Here is a 25,657-nt window from a genome sequence, read left to right as displayed (position 1 = left end):
TTGTCGGGCGTCTGTGAGCTCACTGAACTGTGGACAGTCTGAGTCCATGTTTCTACCTTCAGTCTCTCCTGTTTGTGAGATAAATGCCACACGATTCAAACGAGGAGCTGCTCGGTGTTTACCTGTTGCCATGGTGAATACTGGTGTCAGAGCTCCATTGATCGTGGCTTTCATAGTCTCGTTAACCTGCTGTCTGCCTCAGATGGGAGGGGTCGTATGGGTGAGGCTATAGAAACAGAAAGACGTAGCAGTGGGTTTGTTTGGGTTTTTTTGAAGAACATTTATCACGTTTCTTCTGGTTTCACTTGTTTTTGTTTTTTGAAGGTTTTTAGGTTTTTTCCTTTCTGTAAAAAAACAAAACAGAAACTCAGGTCAGCAGGTATGGCAAGCTCCGCCCCCAATAAGCCAACAATAACACAGATCACACCCTGTTCACTGTAACACACACACACTCCCTGCTGCAGAGGGTCATGTGATACACTCACCTGTGTCCTGTTGCTGCTGAGCACAGGTGTGTAGGTGGGAGGAGTCACCTGGGGAGAATGCGGTCAGTCAGGTTTGGGTCCTTCGACCCACCCGGTTAGTCTCCTCAGAGCTGAGCTGAGTTGGTGCCTGTGGGAGGTTTGCCACAGTACTGCTGGGTCGCTGCTGCCGTGCTGTGGAGGAACATGTCTGTTAATCTGAGCAAGAATGGAGCCACGCTGATGGCCGCCTATGAGGAGGTGGTGAGCGGCAAGTCTAACACAGACTGGTGAGATAAAGTTCACCTGCGTGTCTGTCCACACCTACATCTGCTGCACACCCACACCTGTCTGTCTGTTTCAGGGCACTGTTCACCTACGAAGGAAACACCAACAACCTCCGAGTGGCACAGAAAGGAGGTAAGCACTTGGATCCAAACTTTTGATCCCTCCGAATTTATTTCCTGTGGATTTCCCCTCACTTCCTGTTTTATTTTGAAGGTCAGATCCTGTGTTCTTTGCTGTCCTTCCTCTCTGACTCTTCTCTCTGCTGGTTTCCTGCTGTGTTTGAACCTGAGGAGATGTTTAAGGTGTTCTTGCATTCCACCCTGTTTCTTGACCTCAGTTTGACTTTTTTCAGCAGTGCTGCAGTCTGTCCCTAAGACTTCCTAATGTAAGACAACCAAGTTCAGCTTTTTCCACGTGATGATCATCACGACTGTAAGACATACACTCATCCAGACTGTCCGAGAGTATAAAACAAAGTTGTGTTCATCACAGAAAATGTCCTTTGTTTGGACCAACTGTAAAAACAGACATTTCTAGCGTCAGCAGCAAAAAACATTTATCTCCTCCTGGGGGCCAGATTGGAGGCTTTACTGGGCTGATTCTGGCCCCCAGGCCTTATGTTTGACTCCTCTGGTCTGCTCCCAGAGTGTTTTCTGTTTCTGAGGGTTTCAGGTTAAAATCCAGGAGCAGACCGACCACATGCAGAGTGGTGTTTGCCTTAATACACTAAAAACTTATTATTAAATGTGAAGCAAACATTAACAGCTTGGTTATTACAAGCATTCAGCTTCCACAGCTGAGCCTCGGCTACATCTTGTGATGTACCAATAAGTTTCAGCAGAATGGAGCAGAGGCTGCAAGAGAAATATAACTGCAAGTGAAAGCAAAGAAAACCACTGGGCTCACGGCTGTGAACGCTGGTACAGCTGGCGTGTTGAAGCACACAGATAAGATAGTGCTGCTCAGCGCTCCAAACTGGTTTGTGCAGCTGAGAAATGATGCAATGACATCACCGGCATTAAGAGTGTCAGAGGAACGTCTCCAACAAGCTGTGGAGGGTTTTTCGTGCAGCACTGACCTCTTTATGTGTTACACAGGACGTGCGCGCAGGAACACCAGCGTAAGCCACCCTCATAACCTTCTGATCTCCAGTCTGGCCTTCAGGTGTCTGCGGTCTGATCTAAATGAGATCATGTTCTCCTTTGTGTTTTGTGTAGATGGAGGGTTGGAGGATATGGTGGAGGAGCTGAACAGTGGGAAGGTGATGTACGCTTTCTGTCGAGTCAGGGACCCAAATTCTGGACTGCCCAAATACATCCTCATAAACTGGGTAAGACCAACTTTAACTCAAAGCTTTTTTCCTGAAGTTTTTCTTTTTTCTGAAAACCACAAACATCTGAAGATTTCAGTGTGGACGTGAAGCTCAGGACTTTTTCACAGTGAGTAATCCAGACCATTAATAAGTGAGCTCATGCTGTGGACGGATCATCTCAGACCTCTGGGGTGAAGTTTGGCTGGTTTCAGCATCTTCCAGTCACATGACAGGAAGCCCCTCAACATGTACTTTTTTTAACCCCCGTCCTCCATCTTCAGCCTGCTGATGTGTTCATATTAGCCTAGCCACCGAGTAGGTCATGGTTATATGTCCACTTCACTCCATCTTTGATCCTACAGTCAGAACATATCCGAGGAAGTTGGAGGGCTAGAAACTAGCCCTCCAACTTCCTCTTAAAGTCTGGCAGAGTCTGCGAGGCTAAACAGTCCATATTCAGTTCTGAGATCCTGTAGAGAGCTCTGCAGACTTTACTTTCTATGAGTGTCGAGTGATAGAAGGATGCCACATTCACAGGATTGAATGGATGATTTTTGTTTTCTAAGACAGGTGAAGGTGTGAAGGACTCTCGGAAAGGACAGTGTGCCAATCACGTGAGCACCATAGCAGGTTTCCTGAAGGTGAGTCTGGCCTCTTTTTCCTGTTAATGTGTGTGAAGAGCTGCATCATTAACATGTGTGACATCACAGGGAGCCCATGTGACTGTAAACGCCCGTGCGGAGGACGACGTGGACCCAGAAACCATCTTGGCCAAAGTGGCCAAAGCGTCCGGCGCTAACTTTAACTTCCACAAGCAAACACAGGAGTACAGAGACGTTCCCAGAGGACCCGTGGTGAGATCACGCCGCCTGAATCGGCAGCACAGCCTCGTTTTACCATCCAATAAGCCAATATTTCATCTCACAGTGCACTCCTACCCCTGCATGAACATTAATGTAGATCTTCTTCACAGCTCAAACACTTCTGTCTACAGGGAGAAAACTCTGAAATAAAGAATAAATAATCAGGGTTGCGCACAGAGAAGAAAAACAGGACATTTCTGTTATAATCCCTGAGCTTTTTCTCTCGTCAGGGTTCTGTGTACCGCAAAGTCAACGCTGTCGAGGAAATCCAACAAATCAACAAGGACGACTTCTGGGTCAAAGCTCAGGTTCGGTTTCAACTCAGAGTCCTCCAAGATTGTACCACAGGTTTCAGTCAGCAAAGTCACACCACTCTCTATTTCTTCTTCTTCTCCTTCAGCGGGATGAAGAAATGCGTCAAAAGGAGGAAAACATTCGAGTGGAACAGGAGAGGCAGGCGGCGGAGAGGGAGAGGAGGGACATGGAGGAGAGACAGTCGAAGGAGAGGGCGAGGATAATGAGAGAGAGAGCTCAGCAGATCGAACAGGAGAAGTGAGTCAGACACACAAAACACAAAATCACAGAAACTCATGAAGAAGACACTTCAAGTATTTTGTGTTTCAGGCTCCGGCAGAAGCAGCGGGAGGACGAGGAGCGAGAGCAGGAACAACAGCGTCGGGTGAGCTCAGCTTCAGCTCATTGATCCTGATTCGGTTGAGTTTATGAGCCCAGCCAGCATCACATTACTGCTCGTGATAAATTAAAAATAAATCAAATTTGGAAAACAACAGTTTTTATTTGATCACAAACAATATAAAAAACAATATTCAACATTTAAATTGTTTATACAGTTATATTTATAACTGTTTAAATTATAAACAGAAATAAAAAGAAATATAAAGGGGCAAAAATCCTGAAGTACACATGAATAAATTCAAACATAAAAGCAAACATAAAAGAAGTTATTAAACTGAAAACTATTTCAGATAATAAAAAGTAAATAAACAGGAAATAATGGAAAGGGTAACATTTTTTAAATTACCCAATAATAATGACATAGATATTAGTTAAGTAATTGATTTTGAGGGTAAGAGAAAGATGTTTTTAACTTTTAAAGGATAAGCTAACTTGTGTATTTATTTCATAAATAAATAAAAAACATATTAAGAAAGTAAAAAATACTGGATTATGAGTCATTTCTTTATTGAAACTTGATTTTAAATCCTTTTGGCAAATCACTGAGGCAGAGAAGTCTGTGTTGTGTGATGTTAAAATTATATTTAACGTGATGTATGAATGATTTCTGTGTTTCAGAATGAGCAGCTGGAGAACAGGAAGATGACGGGAATTTCCACTGCTGCCTCGGTGCAGACAGCTAACGTGAGCGCAATTTTGACCATAAATTCTTGTAACGTAATATCTGCTCCTGTTTCTCCCTCTAAATGTTCATTATTTATTTTCACACAGCATCAGAAACATAAAAAAATGATCACACAGGTTTAACTTTTTTGTTATTCCAGTTTCATTTTTGATCAGCTGGGTGGATGGCTCTGGATACTACATTACCCATGAGCCTCAGCAGCTGACATGATGTTCTCATAGCAAACACATTTTAATTGAGAATTCACAATGATTCAATCTGAAGATGTTAAAACTAGAGAAATGAGGATTTTCTTGGTGATTTGTTCACATTTGTTTGGCTCTGTGATTGGATGTTGCCCACCAAGACGCATCATGGGAACTGTAGTCTGCTTCACATGTTTAGTTCTACAGCCTGGAAGCCTTTACATTTTTTTTACTGTAAGCCAAATTGAAATGAACAGGAAGAGCTGAATTACAAAGGCTGAAGAGTTGCATTGAGGGAAGTGTAGGATCCTACCTCTTTACTTTAATGTGACCCAGTTTTATTCACAGGAGGCGAAATCTCTGATTTCTCAGAGAGCGTTTAATCCCAGAGACATCTTCAAGCAGAAGGAGCAGAGCTTTGATGCTGGCGACACACCTGCTGCTTCTAGACCCGGTAAGAAACACGATGATGATAATGATGAGGATGATGATGATGGTGGTGGTTCACCTTCACGTTTCCCCCTGCAGGGAGGCTGCAGAGTCCTTTTCTATCGCAGAAATCGTTTGAGCGAGACGTCCCGGTTCAGCCTCGGTTTCCACCATCCTCTCCTCCAGCAGTGACTCCCCTGTCTCTGATTACATCTGCTTCACCTGTGCTGCCTGTCTCACATGCTGCACCTGCCTCCACTACAGCACCAGAGAGGGCACATTCACCTGTGCAGCCTGCAGGTGAGACATATTGAGGCAGCTTTTCAACTGCAGGAGGTGCCCAGAAGGAACCACAGTTCTTTGGTGTAGAACAGAAATAAAAAATAAAGTAAGTTTTGTGGAGTAACCGTTGTTCTCACAGTTCTCACAAAACTGCTGGCCTTCAGCGGGCGTCCAGAAGTTAGCCAGTCAGAACCAAGGTGGCTTTTTATTTTTAAATTTTAAGCTTTGTTAAAAATACTTTCAAATTTAGGAGTGGATTTGTGTGATGAGTAGAAAACTCGTGTTCACATAACACTGATATTTTCTTTGGATATGAATCAGCTGAAAAAGTTGAGTCTGGAAACCTTTTTTTATGTAGTAATTTAACTGATCAGTGACCTGAACTGTGAAATACCCGCGTGTTGTGTGTATGACATGAAGTAAGACGTCCCTCCTGCAAACACAGACGCTGGTTATGGTGACGAAGACGAGTGGTCAGATGATTTTGATGAAGATGAAGCTGCACAAGGTGTGAACTTTAAAGTCATTTCATTTTAACTTTTGTTTTGTGCAATTTTGATCATTTATCAATAATCAGAGTAGTTTGAATTAGGGTTTTTTTTTTAAATCTTTTTCTTCCTATAAGACCATATTTTATATGATGATCAGTTTGCCACTAACATCAACACCCACAAAAATCACTCCGAGTACATTTACACAATACTTTATACTTCTAGTATACTATATTTCAGAGTTTTCTTAGTCTTATAACTTCAGCTGAGATTTAAACACATTAATTAAAAATAGCTGCAGAAAAACACCATATCAATTTAATTCCATTAATTAGTCAATGAATCTAATGTTCAGTAAATTTAAAAATATCAGACATCTCAATAATAATTAAAGCAAACAAAATAAACCTAAAACAATCTGAAAACACAGAAAAGAGTCTGAATACATTAGAAAACATTAGAGTTGAAATTGTCACTTTTATCCATTTTAAATTAAATCTATAACACTGTGAAGTGAATACTAATGAATTTTTCCTCAGTGGTGCTTTTACGTTTGAAACATTAAAGACAAAAAAACAAAAGTAATTAAATATGTGAAATACTGGAAACTTAGCAGTTTAAAGTTTAGACTTTGCTATGTTTTCAAAATTTTTGGTTAATAAAATTAATTAATTTGAACTATTTTACATATCGAGTAAGAGTCACTGTCAGAGTTGGTGAGTCAGTGAATTCTTGAGTTTGCAGCAGCAAATGATGGATAATAATTTGTGGTTATTCTGTGTTTGCTCCATCATGTTTACAGCTCACAGCTTGGTTTTTGTTTCGTTGGCCTTCATGTTTGTAAAGCTGTTACACCACGATTGTAGCACAGCGCTGGTTAGATAGATAGATTTGTTCACTGGCTATATCAGAATCTTAGACTATGGAACATAATTCATAGTAACATTTCTGTAACTTCTGTTTTTTGAGGGTTGTAGTGTGGTGATACTTAGTACTTTTCCTGGAATTGGAGTATTAATACTTTATCCTGTTGGTACTTTCGTGTCTTTTCTCACTGTCCTGGAAAACAAAGAACACTTTTTCATCTCTAGTATTTAAAACTTGTGATTTTTATAATGTGCAGAGGGAAGTCCAGCTCAAGATGATCCATACATGGCACCGCATTCAGCCCCGAGTAACGAGGACCTGTATCAAAACGTTTCCCAGCATGCACCAGCAGTAAGTCCACTTCATCATAAGTACATTTACATGTACAACACTCCCAGTAAATATTTTCCTTAGAAATTAACAACGTATTTTGATTCTGATTCCTCCCTTAACGTCTTACTAACAGTTTGAGAAATGTGTCTGACTCAAAAACTGACCAATAGACCTGAGACTTAGTGGGTGTATCTCTGTGGTCTCGAGTAAGTGCAGTGCTGAGTTTGAGGTTGTTTGGATGACTAGATCTCAGACTTTGGCTAAAATTTGTTCTCTGTTAGAACAGGGGGAGGCATGTTTGTTTTGATAATTTTCTGAAGATGTTATACCCAAGTTTAATCATAGCAAAACACTAACCTAAACCACAGCATCTAATTCTATGTTTAACCCTGACACCAAGATTGAACCTTCAGTCATTCCTTTTAATGTGTCCCACCTCAACCAAAGAAATCATAAACAGGATTGTGTTTTGTAAAATAATGCAAAATCCCTCAAATTTGCTTACTATGACTGAAAGTGCTCTGCACAAGAATTCCAGTGTGCCTTGACTGTTAGTTTTATGCACAAATGGCAAATAAAGAACCTTGAAATGGGAAACATACTGTGAACATGCCTCAATCAGAAAATGTTTCATTTAGCATAAGAAATAATTCTGAATTTGCAGTGAAGCACTGTTTAAATAAATACTCTTCAAGCTGTTTCTGTTTACTTTTCCAGACGTTTGTTTTCTCATTCCAACTTTTTTCAGATATATTGGTACCATTAGATTCAGAATGAGCTCATATTTGAACTTTGAACTTTTCCACATTTTGTCACATTACAGCCACAAACATGAATCAATTTTATTGGAATTCCACGTGAAAGACCAATACAAAGTGGTGTACACGTGAGAAGTGGAATGAAAATCATACATGATTCCAAACACACAGCAAACATGTGGAAGAAGGTGCTCTGGTCAGATGAAAATAGGAACTTTTTGGCCAAAATGCAAAACGCTATGTGTGGCAGAAAACTAACACTGCACATCTCTGAACACACCATCCCCACTGTCAAATATGGTGGTGGCAGCATCATGCTCTGGGGGTGCTTCTCTTCAGCAGGGACAGGGAAGCTGGTCAGAGTTGATGGGAAGATGGATGAAGCCAAATACAGGGCAATCTTGGAAGAAAACCTCTTGGAGTCTGCAAAAGACTTGAGACTGGGGCGGAGGTTCACCTTCCAGCAGGACATTGACCCTAAACATAAAGCCAGGGCAACAATGGAATCGTTTAAAACAAAACATATCCATGTGTTAGAATGGCCCAGTCAAAGTCCAGATCTAAAGCCAATCGAGAATCTGTAGCAAGATCTGAAAACTGCTGTTCACAAATGCTGTCCATCTAATCTGACTGAGCTGGAGCTGTTTTGCAAAGAAGAATGGGCAAGGATTTCAGTCTCCAGATGTGCGAAGCTGGTAGAGACATACCCTAAAAGACTGGCAGCTGTAATTGCAGCAAAAGGTGGTTCTACAAAGTATTGACTCAAGGGGCTGAATAATTACGCACACCCCACTTTTCAGTTATTTATTTGTAAAAAATGTTTGGAATCATGTATGATTTTCGTTCCACTTCTCACGTGTACACCACTTTGTATTGGTCTTTCACATGGAATTCCAATAAAATTGATTCATGTTTGTGGCTGTAATGTGACAAAATGTGGAAAAGTTCAAGGGGGCTGAATACTTTTGCAAGCCACTGTAAGTTCTTGGCTTCTAAGTTAATGAATACCTATATTTGTAGGCCTATTTATTGAGGTGATTCATGTATTTATTTAATCTCTTCTGGCAGATTTGGGTCCTCCAGTGTTTGAGTAAAAAGTTATTGAATGAAATGATTTAAAATACTGTTTAAATGTTAATTAGCTGTTTTTGAATTTCAGGCTGATGGTATTAATTGGGATGGCAGTGGACAAGGTATCTGTGCCAGAGCTCTGTACGACTACCAGGCCGGTACGTACACACACACACATACATACCTTCATGTTTTTGGTAGTTGTGGGGTCTGTCGTCTACTCTGTGACTACTGAGGACCATCGCGTCTTGTGGTCTAACGTGTCTGAATGAAATTGGAAAGAGTCCCGAGTGTTGTTCACCATACTGATATCATTAATGATTAAATGCTTAACTAGTTAAGTTTCCACATTTTTTTTTATAAATTTACCTGCAAATATTTGACCAAAATGTATTCTGTATTCTTTAATTGAGGAAAAGTGTTTAAATGAACCATTGACTGTCACAGGGGAAAAGCTGTTAAAGAAGGATGAATCTCAATAAATGAATCAAGAAGATCAAATCAAATCTGTAAAAACAGGATAATACTTTTTCTTGAATGTAAAATAAGCTTGCAGTGGTCTTTACATTTGGAAAGAGCTGTTGTACCTTGACAGTGCAGTAAGCCATCCAGTTTGGTTATTTATCACATTTACCTGATGAAACACTGAAATGTTGTTGTTTTACATACAGATCTAAAGTCGAGTATACAGAACAGTTTCTTTCATTTCTTTTCTTTTTTTTTTTTTTTTTAATGCTTGTAATTTGAAACTTGAAACTCTTGAAAGGTGTTTCTAGATAAACCTTTAGTTTAACTGAGTTTTCTCTCTTTCCTCTTCCTCACAGCGGATGACACTGAGATCACCTTTGACCCCGATGACATTATTACTCAGATAGAAATGCTGGATGAGGGTTGGTGGAGAGGTGTTGGACCTGATGGGGAATACGGCATGTTCCCGGCTAATTATGTGGAGCTTATCTAGTTGTCATTGGCTCATTGTCCTGTTAATTTTAATAAAGCTGTAGGTGTTTCAGATGGATATTTTACTCACATTAACTTGTTCAGTATCACTGAATTAATAAACCTTTGTAAAAACCAGTAAACAATAAATAGTCATTTTCAAGTGCAGTTTGGATATTGCTCTTATTTTTCTTTTCTTCTGCTTGGCCAGTCTTACTAATTAATAAGAAGCATAAATTAGGTTCATATAGAGCCTTTTAATAAACTCAAGGTTGCTTTACGCACAAAACTCAAAGGCCTCAGTGAACAGGTGGCATTTCAGTCGAGACTGGGACTGTGGACCTCAGAGGGGGCCTGCAGAGCATCTCAAGGAGGACACACAGCATGTGGTGATGCTCCTGTGTTCTTCAGGCAGTCACTGACTTTCTTACAAAACAGTTCTTATATTTAAAAAAAAAAAGTTATTTTGTCCAGATAGTTTGGAGTGTCTGAAAATGTGGGAAGAACTGCTCTCCAGTCAGAAGAGTTTCAAATATGAAAACTTTCTTTGTCAGAAAAGTTCTTCAGTTCCCCTGTTTTTTAATTATTATTTTTATTTCCATACCTCTTTTAAATATCTATGTCAACGTTAATTTAATTTATTATATTATATTTATTACAATATTATTTTCACGTATTTTTTTTTTAAATCCTAGTCCTTGGTTTTAATGTTGTCATGTTTCATAATATCTGTCTTTTGTGTTTTATTACCTGATTTGAGCAGACTGTACTGTAGGAAGGAGTATCAGGGCCACATTAAGAAAAGAAAAGTCAAGTATTTTGAGAATAAAGTTGAAATGTGGAGATGATCATTGTTGTTTCAAGACAAACTGCCATGTTTGCTGTAATCTCTACAAACGCCTAGATGAGATGGATGAAACGAACTGATCAGCCGTCCTGTGATCCATCATCCATCCTCTTTATAGTACGAGGCTGTGACCATCGATAACCATCTTTCCACGACCAGCTGTTTCCTTGTTACTTTATTTGTGCTGAATAAAGTTTGTTTGTTTTTTTAAAGCAGCACGCTGCGACTCTGACGTCATTTCCGTGCGCCCGGCCTCCCTGACAGTGAAGAAGGAGAAATGGCTGCAAGGTTACTGCTCCGCTCCGCCGTTAGAGCCGCGGCAGCCTGCCGCTCCGCGCGGACCCCCGCTCTGAGCCGCGGCATGGCGGCAGGAGGTGAGCCACGAGCCGGCACAGAACACCCGGAACCCACCGGGAACAGGCGGCTTAGAGAGGGTCTAATCCGCGGGGAGATCGGAGGACGCCGACCGCTTCCTATCCGGGTGACGGCTCCTCTCGGATCAGACTTCATGTTAATATCCTGCGATTTATTAAAAACCGTGTGTTGGCTGATTGTTTGACTTGTAGATTTAAAAAGTCTTAATATATCAGAATTTAGTAATCATGACGGTCAATACGGTGAGATTTAAAACCTAAAATATATTTTATATATGAAACAATTAACGTGTCATATTTTAACCTTCTCCATGAAGGTCCCTGAACGTCTCGTCGGTATGAAGATTAAACACTAGGGCTGGGTATCGTCACTGATTTCTAGAATCGATTTCTAGAATCGATTCAATTCCGATTCACAAGGTCCCGAATCGATTCGATCCACGATTCGATTTAATTCGATTCGATTCGATTCACTTCGATTTGAATCTGGGAAATTTTGACAGTCAGAAATATTATAATTCATATCAGTACATTTACATATTTTTGTATCTATAAAAAGGAAGCTGACACAAGCAAGACTTTATCAAAGGTGTGAGCATCACAGCAGATGCCTTTGTGTCAAAGTAGCTGAAGATAAACACAGAAAAACATGAAGGCAATTTTTCTGGCCTGGGATTTTATAAAAATATTCTGCAGTACATCAAAAACGAAAGAAAACCATTAATCAACACATGAACATTACCTCTGAAGTTACAGCGGTTTTATTAGAGACACGGCTAAGCGTTTTGCATAATTTTAAAAAGTTTAAATTTGTTCAGTATTGAACGGCAGAAATTAGGTTTTCTTTTCAGAAGTATATGAAACGGAAAAAAAACGTCGGCCGACAGCGCTGTAAACAACGGTAGACTTGTGCGTAACAAGCAAGCAAATAATGCAGAAAACAGTACAGAGAGAGAGAGGGGGAGAGAAGGAGAGAGAGAGCGCGAGAGCACGCAAGAGAGAGCTGTGCATCGTGGTCGAAGCAAAACATTAAAAGTAAGACCGAATACATGACGATGTTTATGTGAGGCATAGTTTGGATCTTCTTTTGCTGCTGGTTCGGTCAATATTGTTTGGAGAGACATCAAACTAACAGCTTTAGAATCAGCGCATAAAGGGCGTGAACACAAAGGCCACATCTAACTGATTCTGATCTGCGGGTTGCGCTGTGTGTTTACTCTTTGTGCAGAATCCGTGTTCCTGCTCTCATTTACTGTCTTAGCTGTTTGGTGGTTGTTGAAATTTTGTGAGATTTCACCAGAGATTCTGGCATTTCGGGCAAAATAAATTTATATTAAAAAATCGATTCAGGATTTTAATGAATCGATTTTACGTTATCCAAGCCAGAATCGATTTTAATCGATAAATCGATTATAAAAACCCACCCCTATTAAACACATGAGAGAGTAACGGAAGTTGTCATTGGTCTGGTTTGCCGATCGAAGTGATCAGTAAGATTGTAATGGTATCGATAAACATACCATTTTAACTTGCAGAGTTTCCCAGAAACCTGAATAATTTGTATGTAGTCTGGAACAGCTAAAGGCAGTGATCAATGCATTTTTAAGGTGCTGTGTGTGACTATGACTGACGATGATCAATGAAGTGAATCAGAGTGACGTGAATGAAAACATCAGATCAAACATTTCAGTTTTACACTGAGATGTTTTCATGTCTGTGAGAGAAACACATGCTCCTTTAGGTTTCACAAACTCAGCAACTCACTGAGGTCATAAGAACCTGTAATAACGTGTGCTGTAGTCATGTGACCCACAGGAAGTCCACACATTAGCCTGTTCTGATAATCAGTGTTTGCTTTGAAGCTCCTTAATCACACTGTGCTATTCACAGGGATTCCCACTGATGAGGAGCAGGCCACCGGACTGGAAAAGGTCATCATGAAGGCCATGAAACAGGGCGAGGTAAGACAGCATACCAACACACAGGAATTCTGACATCATGTGCTCCAGAAACATGAAAAACGTAGTTAAAAAAAAACAGCAGTAGAGAAAGAAGAGCGTGATGCGGATTCATCTTAACACAATATTTCACACAGACCAGAAATTAAATCGAGATTAAAATCATTAAACATCAAATCTGAGGAGAAACGAGCAGACTCAAGCCGTCGGTGTGTCGAAATATTTCAGCAAAACTATAAAATATTTTTATTTGGAGTAGTTACTGATTTTGTTACTCAAAAAAATATTTCTTTTTAGTATTTTTGGGCTTGTTTAAGTTTGTATTAATATTTGTTAATTTATTCTCGATTATTTGTTTATTTTCATATAGCAGTTATTTGATTAACATTAGCTTTCTGTGTTTTGCCTTTTTATTAATGATTAATAATTATTTTGTGGTATATTTGCTGCTCGGCTCATTTTCAAATATTAATATAAATTATTCTGTCTGCAGCTCAGCCTCAGCTGATCTGATGTCAGCCTCTGAGTCGTGTGAATCGTTCTTGATGAACAATGAATTTTGAAATGAAACTGATGTTGAATACTGTCACGCCCCGACTCACCTGACTCCTCCCCCTCCTGTAGGACCCCTACAACACGATGAAGCCAAAGCACTATGCAGGCTCCAAGGCCGACCCCCACCTGGTTCCCTCCATCACGAACAAGAGGATTGTGGGATGTGTGTGTAAGTTGTTGTTTCCTGTTTGTAAGCATGTGTGAGTGTCGGCCACGGCTTTCTCAGGCAAGGGTTAAACTTTGCCCCGGGCTCAAAGATGGGCGGGGCATAATCCTCACTGGGGAAACCTGAGCGTGCGTGTGACGTGCAGGTGGCACTGCTCTCACCCAGTTTCCTGTGTGCAGGTGAGGAGGACAACACGGCCGTGGTCTGGTTCTGGCTCCATGAGGGTGAGGCCCAGCGCTGCCCATCTTGCGGCTCCCACTACAAGCTGGTTGCCCACGAACTCCCCCATTGACTCACCACCACCTCCTCCTGCGGAGCAAGCGGCACTGTCCGCTTCTCGGCGTCTCCTACTTGACGTACCTGCTGACCTCATCAGTCATTGCTTACACGTTACATGTACTCGGGATCAGACACGTTCGGGGAACAAAGAGTTTCTTCAGACATTTCCATTCAGTCAGTTTACACACACACAACTGTACTGCACACGTTACACTCCTCCCATTTCCCAGGAGCAGCAATAAACGTAACTTCCTGTTTTTCATAGTTAACCATGATTAATGTGTTTTACATCAAACTTCTAGACTTGTGCTTGTAGTTTGAGTGAACTGTTCCTTTAACAATAAAGATCTGTTTATCCTGAATCAGCTGACTCAGTCTTTTTATTACCATATTTATGATGTCACAGATGCAGCAGCAGCTGCTGTTCATAATCGACATGCTGTCATAATAATGACCAGGACGGCAGCATGTGGCAGTGATGACGCTGTGATGACGGGACTGCAGTGTACGTCCCACTGAGCCTGAAAAACAAGGTCACACTATATAATGCAGCACATGACTGAAGGCCTAATTCCTCTGTGATTAAATAAGAAACTTATTTTATATTAAGTTACCGTGTAATCATATTTACCTGCAAATACTTAATACTAGAATAAGGAGGTGAGCAGTCAGGTTACACAGGAAATTCATCATTACACTAAGTATATTTAAGCAGTGCATACTTTCAGCATGTTTACAGAAACACAGTTTTTAGATATTATTTCATAAGTAAGCTGTATTTTTCAGGGTGTGGACCATATCAGTGGATTAACCTGGCCTAACTTCCAGGTATTTTACTTTGCTGTACATGCCTTTTGAAAGGTAACAGTGATGGTGATTGTGGAAGATTTAGTCAGACTTGTCTCCATCATTATAACCTCACATACGCCCTGCACTTATATAATTATTTATTTTCTTCCTGTAAAAATGTGGCCATGTTATTCCTGCGAGTCTATCTTTAATGATGTGACATCATCACACTGTAATTTCAAAACACACTGAAATTCTGTGTAACTGCCTCTCACCCATGTGCTTCATACAACAATAATTAAAAGACTAAAACACTGAAATATTAAAAACTGAAGCTCCACCTGCGTGGATGATGTCACTGATGGTGGATGTTCTGAGCTACTGATGCAAACATGTCTGGCGGTGGTGGAGGTGTGGTCTGGATCAGCAGGCTTGAGGGGCAATTACAGGGAGGCTGGCATGCCAGCTGCAGCTTGTTCACGCCTTTCCTGTGTGGTGTGATATGGAGACAGTTGGAAAGCTGTCTGGAACAGTACTGATCAACAATTAAAGCGGTTAACAAGCACACTTGTTGCGAGTGGTGACTGAGGTTCACACTGGTTCTCTAAAATGCAGCTGACTGAAAACTGATCAGTGATGTTCATGAGCTCTTCATCAGGCCTATCTGAACACACTGATGACCTTTGACCTTTTAGTGTGAGTGGTTTAAAGTTTCTGTGTGAGAAACACAGACCTTATAGTACCACATCGCCCCAATAGAGCACTTCACTCTCAGACTGCAGCCTTACTTGTTGTTCCTGAAGTATTTAAGAGTAGAATGGGAGGGAGAGCCTTCAGCTTTCAGGCCCCTCTTCTGTGGAACCAGCTCCCAGTTTGGATTCAGGAGACAGACACTATCTCTACTTTTAAGATTAGACTTCAAACTTTACTTTTTCATAAAGCATATATAGTTAGAGCTGGACCAGGTGACCCTGAATCCTCCCTTAGTTATGCTGCAATAGGTGTAGGTTGCTGGGGGATTCCCATAATGCACTGGGAGTGTTTGTTCTTCACTCACTGTTGTTTAGATACCTCTCTTCATTTAATCATTAGTTATTATTAATCTCTGGCTCCCTTCCAGAGCATGTCTTTGTCCTGTCTTCCTCCCCTCACTACCAACCAGTCGCAGCTACGCTTGGTTCTGCTGGAGGTTTATTCCTGTTAATAGGGACTTCCCACTGTCGCTGTTCAAGTGCTTGCTCATAGGGGGTCATATGATTTGTTAAGAGATATATTCTAAAACACTTCTTCAGCAGAGAATCAGAGAGGAGAAACACACAGATTTTCTTGCTAGCAAGAGCAGCCTCCAGAGCTCACACACACAGAGTGAGGCTCCAAGATTCGCCCTGAGGACTGCCCTGGTCTTTATTTATATACTTAGTGGGCGTGTGTGTGTGTGTGTGTGTGTGTCAGAGTGTGACCCCATAAACAACTTCCCTTAACCTGCTGGTCTGGAAAGTCCAACAGTTCATCTATATGTAAAAAGGCACTTAGACTAAAACTGACATAGCTACGTTAATCCTACCGTAAATAATAATAACAATAAGACAAGGTACGACCTTTCCCATGCTCCTAGGATGTGGGGGTGAATGCCAGAAGAATGTACACAACGTTGTTTCAGACCTCCTAGGATGAGACATTCTTTCAATATGCCACCAACTATATGCTTTTAAACACAAATGATTACATGCAGTATTCTACCATATTCAAACTTATATCATTAAAAGATTATACTGACTACTAAGTACAATTTTCCATCGACATGATTGTTGGGTTTTCTGTGTATTATTGTACAGTCTTTACCTTACAGTATAAAGCACCTTGAGGTGACTGTTGTGGTTTTGTGATATTTAAATAAAAGTGAATTAAATATTTCTGTTTAGCCTGAATTCTTTTACATTTTTTCAACAAATAAAAGGAACAAATACATTTTTTCTAACTGGACATGCCCCAAATGCGTGATTGTAAGTAAATTATTATTATTATTATTGCTTCGACAGTCTTCAGGGAGCGCAACTGTGAACAAGAACAAGAGGCAGGAGGGAGAGAGGAGAAAACAACAGGTGTGTGTATGATTTATTTCATCCCATCACATATCACAGGTTAAACATGCAAAAATGAAGAGCATGATACTGGACATGCAGTGAGCATCATAGAGAATTCCTAACAGTCATCTTATTTCCATAGTGGAAACTCTGAAGAGCTCAGCTGGAGAAGAGGTGAAGAACATGGATGTATGAATATTTACAAAGTTCTTTGAATATTATCCTGTCTTATCAGTTTTCAGTGAACAGACCAAAACCCCTCACAGACCCAAAATAACCAAATCACATTTTGTATTCACCCAAAGCATTTAACAAACTTTATTCTGAAATGAAGCTTTTTGACATTTATTCTCTGATATTTGGTCTTCAGCTCGAGTCTCCACTAATGGGAATATTTCTTGATTCAACTTTTCTTCTGTTTGCATCAAATTCCATGAAAATCAAATCAAAGTGTTAATCACAGTCCTGATAATCAGATTCTAAAGAAAACACAGAGACTGTAGAGCAGGGGTCCCCAATCCCAGTCCACGAGGGCCGGTGTCCCTGCAGGTTTTAGATGTGTCCTTGACCCATTACAGCTGATTTTAATGGATAAATTACCTTCTCAACATGTCTTGAAGTTCTCCAGAGGCCTGGTAAAGAACTAATCATGTGATTCAGGTGCATTGACCCAGGGTGAGCTCTAAAACCTGCAGGGACACCTGTTGGATCTTAACAAGGTTTTAAGTAGAGTTTCAACATGCAACAAGAAGAAATGGGAGTGAGACAAAACATTTTTTTGAGCATAAAGTTTATTGAAATAAATTGAAACAGGCTGTTTTACAGCTGATCAAAATTTTAAGACCACACCTCCAAAGAAACCTGTAAACCCCCAAAATACAAATCAGTGTTCCAAACATCAACTCAGTAATGAGTAGCACCACCATTATTGTTGATCACTTCACAAATTTGTCGTGGCATGCCTTATACAAAAGTTTTTATGAGATGTTGAAGACGGTCGCATGAGGGGTACCTACTATCTGGAACTGTTGTCCATTTTTGTAAACTTCCCTTGCTATCCATCCACAAAAGTTCTCAATTGGATTTAGATCAGGGGAGCATGCAGGATGGTCCAAAAGAGTGATGTTATTCACCTGGCAGAAGTCCCTTGTCCTGCAGGCATTGTAGACTGTAGTGTTGTCCTGTTGAAAAATCCAGTCGTCACCACACAGACGAGGGCCTTCAGTCATGAGGGATGCTCTCTGCAACACCTGGACATAGCCAGCGGCTGTTTGACGGCCCTGCCCCTCCTGAAGCTCCATTGTTCCACTGAAGGAAAAAGCACCCCAGATCATCATGGTTCCCCTTCCTCTGTGAGGCGTAGAAAACGTCTCAGGTGGGATCTGCTTGTTAAATATTTTTCATCAAAGAATAAAACTTTCTTCCACACTTATATTGTCCAATGTTTGGTCCTCTCTTGGAGAAGAGGTCTTGAAGATGATTTTTGTTTTCAAGCTCTTCAGTCTTAGCTTGCTGTCTGGTGGTTATGGGGCTGCAGTTGGCACTAGTAACGGCCTTAATTTGAGTCGAGGATCACCCAGTTTCTTGACTGACAGCCAACTGGAGCTCAGTGCTGGTGAAATTATTTTGGTCTTCCACTTGACTTTTTAGTTCAGTAACACTCAGGATCATTTAAGAAATTCCAAATGACTGTCTTACTGTGTATCACCTCAGCAGCGATGCGTGCTGCGAGAGACCCTGCTTATGCAGTTCAACAACCCAACCACGTTCAAAAAGGGAATATTTTTTTGCCTTTGCCATCAGAATGTCATGACAGTGTGACTACCTGACAGAAAATAACAATGAAAAAAATGTTTTGTCTCACTCCCAGTGTCTTCTACCAAGTCTGGCGGCTTGGTAGAAGACACTGTTTTGCAGTCTGGCAGTGAGGGCCTGACTGTCCTGCTGCCTGAAGAGTGTGTGTAAGGGGTGCGTGGGGTCCTCCACAATGCTGGTGGGTTTGCGGAGGCAGCAGGTGCAATAAGTGTCTGTGATGGAGGGAACAGTGGCTCCGTTCATCTTCTCAGCAGTTCTTACTATCCGTTGTAGGGTATTGCAATCCGATACGTTTAAGCTTGATCAACTGTTGTTAGAAGTTATTTAATATTAATTTCTAGTATCAACTGATGTTTGCTGGAGCCACAGCTGTAAAACTGCTGGTCATAATATCAGTTTGGATATGCGGTGAGAGGGAAACATGAAGATGAAACCAGGAGATGTCCTTACTGAATCATCAGAGCTGAACAGGTGATGGAGAAACAGGTTTACCTTTTAGGTGACATGAATGAGTTGAAGGGAAGTTATGAACTGTTTCTGAGAAACAAATGACACCAGGATCCTTTTCTAAGTAGCTGACAGCTGGTAACTGTGCAGTGGCAGGTCTAGCAAAGTTTTGCCAGGGGGGCAGGTAGAGCATTAACAGGGAAAGGGGGGCACAAATAAATACTTTTCTTTCTTACTCTCATTTAAAATGTCTGGCTTTTAATAAATAATCTGGATCTTACAACTAAAGTTTTTATCTGATGTAAAATGTATAGAAATCATACATATATACCAACAAGCAGTGTTGGGAAAGTTACTTTTAAAATGTATTCCATTACAGATTACAGAATACATGCCCCAAAATGTATTCTGTAATGTATTCCGTTACATTACTCAATGAGAGTAACGTATTCTGAATACTTTGGATTACTTAATATATTACCATGCTGTTTACAACTACATGAATGTACTATTGCTGTGATTTATTACTGTTACTGAAGGTCCGCGGCTCCGAACCGTAGTAAAGGGACCTCTGACTAATACGGTGGGTTCTGTGTCGGGCTCGTAGCCGAAAAATAGCTTTACTTTGTTGTCTGGGTCAACTTTGCTAGCGAGAGACAGAGAGAGGCGTTGAAAGGCTGCTCCAACGGAACTTATTGTTTTTGGAGGAAAACACGAACACGGTGTACAGTCGAGTCTTAATAGCTTACTTACAACTGGGCTCGTCAGGCACTCTTCTTGGCTGCAGTGGTTATTATTATATTTACATGCTTCCAGCTCCCGTTTCTGCTCGATGACAGCTCGTACTTTTCCTTTTTCTCCCTCCCTCGCTCACAGACACATAACGTGTATGACAGTCCATTCTCCCTGCAGCACGGACTACACTGCCCATCAGGCTACATTCTTTAGAGCTATACCGGTAGCATTCTGCCTGTTAGCTTAGCACAACAACAACAAAAAGGCCTCTCTCACCCAGGAAACACACAGAGAGAGAGCGTCACCCTGTAACCATGGCAACCGTAACGCTGCCACCTGGAACAACAGAACATAGCTGTCAAACAAAACCCAAACAGTCCTGACCCGACACAATAGGGCTTTGGAGTTGACATCACGCCGCAATGCATTGTGGGAGTGCGGCGCCATGTTCGGGGTCTACGAATCAAAACAGACACTGTGTTGGAAAGACGACAAGAATCATGCTTAAAAGCAGCTCCAAAGAAAACAGACGGTATAGAGACCGATTGTGTCTAGAGGCGAAGCAGCGGTACTTGAAAAAAATAGAGTGCATCGCAAATCTGGACCCATATGAAATACGGCAGTGGAGTAAAGACCCAGACGACTTACCGCCACTGTCCTAACCCGATATCTTCACGTATCTTGTTTGTGGAGTAAGCGCCTACACAGCGAACCAGTTTCGTAATTACAAGTCACTGGAGGCGCACATACAATTTACAAACGGCTGGGTGCAAGATTTGGCTATTTTGTAACAATTGTCAAAGTGTAAAATAAAGCGTCAAATGCAGATCTTTGTCGTTACCTGGCTTTTATTATAATGTCATTTTAGTGAAACACAGAGTTCAAAGCGATGATAAACTGTCAATTATAGTATACAGATACAGAAATGGTTACACAATGTAATGTCAGTGTGTTCATACAATTACACATAACAAAAAAGGTTTTCCCAGTACTATTTCTTCAGAGACATACTCAAAGTTTTCACAATCATTAATTAACAAGAACAAGTCTCATGTGTGTCTGGTTTCACTACCACACTGGGGCACATGTTAACCAAAACACAACATGCTGGGATCTTAACCTCCGCACACATCATTCCCACCGCATTTCTGATGTCAAAGCCTCTGTCAGCCAAAACTACATCCCCTGGTAACAGCTTGTTAAGTATGCCACATTGCTCTGTGATGTGTTTAGCTGATGCACGGCCCCCCACCCCTTAGAAATGAACGAAATTGCACCTTGTGGAGTAAACCCGATCAGGTATTTCATGGTGTGTGTACCCTTGTAGTGCGAGTACGTTTGAGCAAGAGCCTTTAAATTAGATGGTCGTTCTGTACGAACTTGATATCAGCTCGTCTCACGGCTGCTATCCAGGCTCGACGCCTTCGTTTGGTAACATCCGATACCTGAGCTCCTTGATGTTGCTTCCAGCTTGGGAAAGCATAAAAAGACAACCCAAGCCTATTCCCGTGCCGATCGTAAGATCGAACATTGCAGCCGACCACACAGCAAGTACGAACCATGGCTGTGTTTTCGCTCCTTCGTCGCTTGCGCTTAGACCCCGAACATGGCGGATCAGGCAAAAATCCTTTCCACGCCCACCCCCGTGACATCACGCTCCAAAGCCCTATATGAAACAGGGAAGTACCGCCGTGTAATCCATTTATTTCAACAAAGTAACTGTATTCTAAATACCACCATTTTAAACGGTAACTGTAACGGAATACAGTTACTCATATTTTGTATTTTAAATACGTAACGGCGGTACATGTATTCCGTTACTCCCCAACACTGCCAACAAGACAGTGTACATCACTGTCACAACAGCGTTTGTTTTCATTCAAAGGCTTTATGGCTTTTTCTATAATACCTGGTGGGCCGGTCTCTAGTCAAAATGCCCGGGCCAATTTTTTGTTCCAGTCCAGCCCTGGCCTGCATAGTCTTGTGTCTGTATTGATCTGTTCTGTCTGGTGTTGTACTGTCTGTGTTTTGTTTGTCTGTCTGTGCAATTTTGGCAGTTTTGCACATTGCACTTTATGTAGTCCTGTGTTGATTGTCTGTTATATGTCACATATAGCACCATGTACTGCAGTGGTACAGCACTGTGTACATGTTTGGAATAACAATAAAGCCACTTGACTTGTCTTGTCAAGCTGAAGCACATCATTGTCACTATTAACTCCTGTGTATAGAGTGTGATCCTCAGATGTTGTTCTGGGTTCTTCTGTGACCTTCCCAATGAGTCACTGATGTCCGGGTTGTTCCAGGTTTCATCCATGTGTGGCTCATGGCCTGACTGATGATGTGAGTAGTTGTGTGTCTTATTTTGAAAGAAATATTTACACGTTACCATAGCGACCAGAGATCATAAAAGGTCAGAGAAGAGGATGCTACTCTTAATGGTGTTGGTGCATTTCAGGGGGAAGCTGCTAATAAAGTTACACAATTACATAGTGAATTCTCGTTATTATACTTACAAAATACCACAATCTTTGGCTTGTCGTATCCTTTTTTTTTTTTTGTTATATTAATCCGCGACACCTTTTAGCCTTAAGGCTTTGTCGGGCTTTCTTTGTAGTGCACCCTGAGGCATGCACCCGAGGACAGGTAGGCTGTAACACACACGTCACATTATGAACTGATGCTGATGTCACATATTGTAACTTCTCCTGAATCTGGAGAGCCACAGGTGGCGCTAGTGCACCTCAAAGCTGCCAATAAACAAAGAAGAAGAAGAAGAAGAACTGTTCCACAAATATGACGTCATCGCCAATCGACCTAAGTGATCACTGAAGGAGAAATGGCTGCAAGGTTACTGCTCCGCTCCGCCGTCAGAACCGCGGCGGCCTGCCGCTCCGTCCGGAACCCCGCTCTGAGCCGCAGCATGGCAGCAGGAGGTGAGCTCCAAGCCGGCACAGAACACCTGGAACTCGGCGGGAACAGGCGGCTTAGAGAGGGTTTAATCCGCGGGGAAGACGGAGAACGCCGATCGCTTCCTGTCCCGGTGACAGCGCCGCTCAGACAAGACTTCATTCAGAACAAATATAAATGACGGATCGGCTCATTTTAAAACGATTAAACGGTCCAATCAGTAGATTTTAATAAACCCATGTTCAGATCGGCACACTTTAAAGGACGGAACACCGGAAATAGCCGCGGACAATTGGCTGTTAATAGCTCAGCAGCGTTAGCAGTTTGTTAGCTTCGGGAGGTCAGAGTTCAATTTAACAGTTAATTATTAGTCAATTATTCAATTATACAAAACGCTCGGTTAATCGATTACATTACTGCTTTCGGATAGTAATGAATATCTTCTCTGGTTATAATTATCTAATCTGATTGATTATTGATTGATCTTTTATTCGAGAAAAATCTGCTCTGTGATGATTTTAATAAATGACCAAAAAACAAAGTAAACTTTCACCCGAAGACAGAATCTCACATAAATGTGTCTGAATATGAAATGTAAAGAAGACATGAACAGGACGAGAAGAGCTCAGACTGGCTTAAATTAAATGTTTAAAGAAGTCCCCAAAGTTTGATTCTGTTCATCTGGACGTAGCGTTTTCAGTGGGAGAAACGTTTCATCACTCGTCCAAGTGACTTCTTCAGTCTCAGCTGACTGTCAGTCTTATAAACAGTACATTCACTACATTCAGTACATTCAGTAGTCACTCATCCAAGTACATTTGCATAATGACCGTTTCAGTCATTATGCAAATGTACTTGGATGAGTGACTAAACGTTTCTCCCACTGAAAACGCTACGTCCAGATGAACAGAATCAAAGTTTGGGGATTTACTTACCTGGATGATTGAGCATGCATCAAGATGTTTAAAGAAGTCATTGTGTTTTTGAGCACGAAGTCTGCAGACAGCCATGTGTTTTTCCACCTGTGTGTGTGTGCAGCAGCATGAGCTTACTGTAAACTCAGATCAAAATGAACAAAGTATGTTATCAGTTATTATTTTCTAAATAAAATAAAGCAGAAACATTTAAACTTAGATTTTTTTCCTCATAAGTAAAGTATAATCTGAATTTTCTCCACCGGCCTTTAACGGTTTTCTTGGCACGCTGTGAGGAACGTTTGATGCTTTATTTCTCATTTTTGTCAGTATCTTGTGAAACAACGTAATTGTAAACACTTTTTAAAAAAAATATCCTGTTTTTCTTTTAAACAAAGTATTGGTTTATGTGTATGAATGAAGATGAGGTGAAGATGAAGGCTGGTTTTGTGTTCACAGGGATTCCCACTGATGAAGAGCAGGCCACAGGGCTGGAGAAAGTCATCATGAAGGCCATGAAGCAGGGCGAGGTAAGATTGTTGAGTTCATTCAGCCCCGTTTGACCTGACAGGTTTCTGGGGTATCTGAGGGTATCTCAGGCTACGTTCACACTGAAGGCGAAAGTGCATCAAATTCGAGTTTTTTGACCCTATGCGAACTATATCTGATCATGGTATGACAGTGTGAACGGCACAAATCCAATCTGGGTCACTTTTGTATGTGGTACTGAATCCGATATATATCTGATGTTTTAGAAAGCGGCTGCTGTTTGAATGGTCATGTCGCATTAAATCAGTCTTTTACGTCACTGTACGTCAAACTATCCTTTGACGTACAGCTCCTTTCTAAAACAGCAATAAGGATAATTATTAGGCCATATGTAAATAACAAAATAACTTTACAACTTAAAGCAAAATTAGGAAACGTAAAGTCCGAAACAAGTCTTTATATTAAGGGCCATCAGTTAAACAGTACTGTTGGGTCTGGGTCTAAACAGACAGTGTTGTGTGTGAAGTCTTCTTTTGCGCATGCGGGACGCTTTGAGGGTTCACACTAGAGCGTGTTTGCTGTCACATTTTATTTTGTAGTGTGAACAACCAGACACAAAAATCGGATTTGATCAACAAATCGGAATTGAGCATTAAGACCTGCAGTGTGAACGTAGCCTAAGCTTTCCTCCTCCTGCACATGAAGATGATGAAAGATAAACTTTGAGATGAAACTGATGTTGAATACTGTCACGCCCCGACTCATCTGATTCCTCCCCCTCCTGTAGGACCCCTACAACACGATGAAGCCAAAGCACTATGCAGGCTCCAAGGGCGACCCCCACCTGGTTCCTTCCATCACGAACAAGAGGATTGTGGGATGTGTGTGTAAGTTGTTTCCTGTGTGAAAGCGTATGTGAGCAGCGGCAGCTTTCTCAGACGAGGGTTAAACTCGCCTCCGGGCTTAAAGGGGGTGGGGCTTATTCCTCACTGGGAAACCTGAGCATGCGTGTGAGCTGCAGGTTAGGGTTCTCACCCAGTTTCCTGTGTGCAGGTGAGGAGGACAACACAGCTGTGGTCTGGTTCTGGCTCCACGAGGGTGAGGCCCAGCGCTGCCCGTCTTGCGGCTCCCACTACAAGCTGGTTCCCCATGAGCTCCCCCACTGACCTGCCTCCTCTTCCTCCTGCGGAGGAAGCAGCGCTGTCTGCTTCCCACCTTCTTCTACATGACATACCTCCTGACCTCATCAGTCATTGCTTACACGTTACATGTACTCGGGATCAGACACGTTCGGGGAACAAAGAGTTTCTTCAGACATTTCCATTCAGTCAGTTTACACACACACAACTGTACTGCACACGTTACACTCCTCCCACCTCCCGGGAGCAGCCAATAAACTTTACCTTCCTGTCAACCCGCTGTCTGTGTCATCTGTTCCACCTGAACGTGGAAGTGTAGCTGTGAAGTTCTCACCCAGCATCAGAATAGCAAACTGAGGATGAAAGAATGAAGTGTATCTGTGTTCACTGTCAGCTCCTAGTTTATTTATACAATTTAAATATTAACAGACGCCTGTGGTTGTTTCTGTGTTGTCACATTAATGAATGTGTCAGATTACACACAGGTTAATTATAG

The 25,657-nt window shown here is 41.4% G+C and overlaps 3 protein-coding genes across 3 annotated transcripts; all 3 read left to right on the top strand.

Moving 5' to 3' along the window:
• Window positions 1-49: 49 nt before the first annotated feature.
• On the top strand, window positions 50-9,920 carry LOC102776064 (drebrin-like protein B). Its single transcript, XM_006782190.3, has 15 exons — window positions 50-751; window positions 826-881; window positions 1,967-2,079; window positions 2,628-2,702; window positions 2,772-2,915; window positions 3,155-3,232; window positions 3,325-3,476; window positions 3,549-3,603; window positions 4,239-4,304; window positions 4,839-4,944; window positions 5,019-5,219; window positions 5,647-5,709; window positions 6,816-6,910; window positions 8,810-8,879; window positions 9,546-9,920. Exons 1-15 carry the CDS (start codon window positions 669-671, stop codon window positions 9,680-9,682), a joined length of 1,494 nt encoding a protein of 497 aa, XP_006782253.2. The 5' UTR covers window positions 50-668; the 3' UTR covers window positions 9,683-9,920.
• An 833-nt stretch (window positions 9,921-10,753) lies between these two features.
• cox5ba (cytochrome c oxidase subunit 5Ba) lies at window positions 10,754-14,201 on the top strand. Its single transcript, XM_006782191.3, has 4 exons — window positions 10,754-10,881; window positions 12,772-12,842; window positions 13,464-13,563; window positions 13,740-14,201. The coding sequence occupies exons 1-4, from the start codon at window positions 10,785-10,787 to the stop codon at window positions 13,850-13,852; spliced, it is 381 nt and encodes a 126-aa protein (XP_006782254.2). The 5' UTR covers window positions 10,754-10,784; the 3' UTR covers window positions 13,853-14,201.
• Window positions 14,202-22,498: 8,297 nt separating this feature from the next.
• LOC148102038 (cytochrome c oxidase subunit 5B, mitochondrial-like) lies at window positions 22,499-25,436 on the top strand. Its single transcript, XM_087844417.1, has 4 exons — window positions 22,499-22,645; window positions 23,993-24,063; window positions 24,810-24,909; window positions 25,076-25,436. Exons 1-4 carry the CDS (start codon window positions 22,549-22,551, stop codon window positions 25,186-25,188), a joined length of 381 nt encoding a protein of 126 aa, XP_087700543.1. The 5' UTR covers window positions 22,499-22,548; the 3' UTR covers window positions 25,189-25,436.
• Window positions 25,437-25,657: the final 221 nt, after the last annotated feature.

This window comes from Neolamprologus brichardi, chromosome 7 (genome assembly GCF_056152115.1).
Source record: "Neolamprologus brichardi isolate AB-2024 chromosome 7, ASM5615211v1, whole genome shotgun sequence".
Classification (NCBI taxonomy): domain Eukaryota; kingdom Metazoa; phylum Chordata; class Actinopteri; order Cichliformes; family Cichlidae; genus Neolamprologus; species Neolamprologus brichardi.
The sequence above is the reverse complement of the archived record's forward strand: the minus strand, read 5'-3'. Positions and strand labels throughout refer to the sequence as shown.

Bases quoted from the DNA above. Each gene is read 5' to 3' on its own strand.
- cox5ba (XM_006782191.3), top strand. From the start codon at position 10,785: ATGGCTGCAAGGTTACTGCTCCGCTCCGCCGTTAGAGCCGCGGCAGCC. The intron at 10,882-12,771 runs GTGAGCCACGAG...TGCTATTCACAG, and splicing joins CCGCGGCATGGCGGCAGGAG to GGATTCCCACTGATGAGGAG. The intron at 12,843-13,463 runs GTAAGACAGCAT...CCCCTCCTGTAG, and splicing joins AGGCCATGAAACAGGGCGAG to GACCCCTACAACACGATGAA.
- LOC148102038 (XM_087844417.1), top strand. From the start codon at position 22,549: ATGGCTGCAAGGTTACTGCTCCGCTCCGCCGTCAGAACCGCGGCGGCC. The intron at 24,064-24,809 runs GTAAGATTGTTG...CCCCTCCTGTAG, and splicing joins AGGCCATGAAGCAGGGCGAG to GACCCCTACAACACGATGAA. The intron at 24,910-25,075 runs GTAAGTTGTTTC...TCCTGTGTGCAG, and splicing joins GAGGATTGTGGGATGTGTGT to GTGAGGAGGACAACACAGCT.
- LOC102776064 (XM_006782190.3), top strand. From the start codon at position 669: ATGTCTGTTAATCTGAGCAAGAATGGAGCCACGCTGATGGCCGCCTAT. The intron at 5,710-6,815 runs GTGTGAACTTTA...TATAATGTGCAG, and splicing joins TGAAGATGAAGCTGCACAAG to AGGGAAGTCCAGCTCAAGAT. The intron at 8,880-9,545 runs GTACGTACACAC...TCTTCCTCACAG, and splicing joins TCTGTACGACTACCAGGCCG to CGGATGACACTGAGATCACC.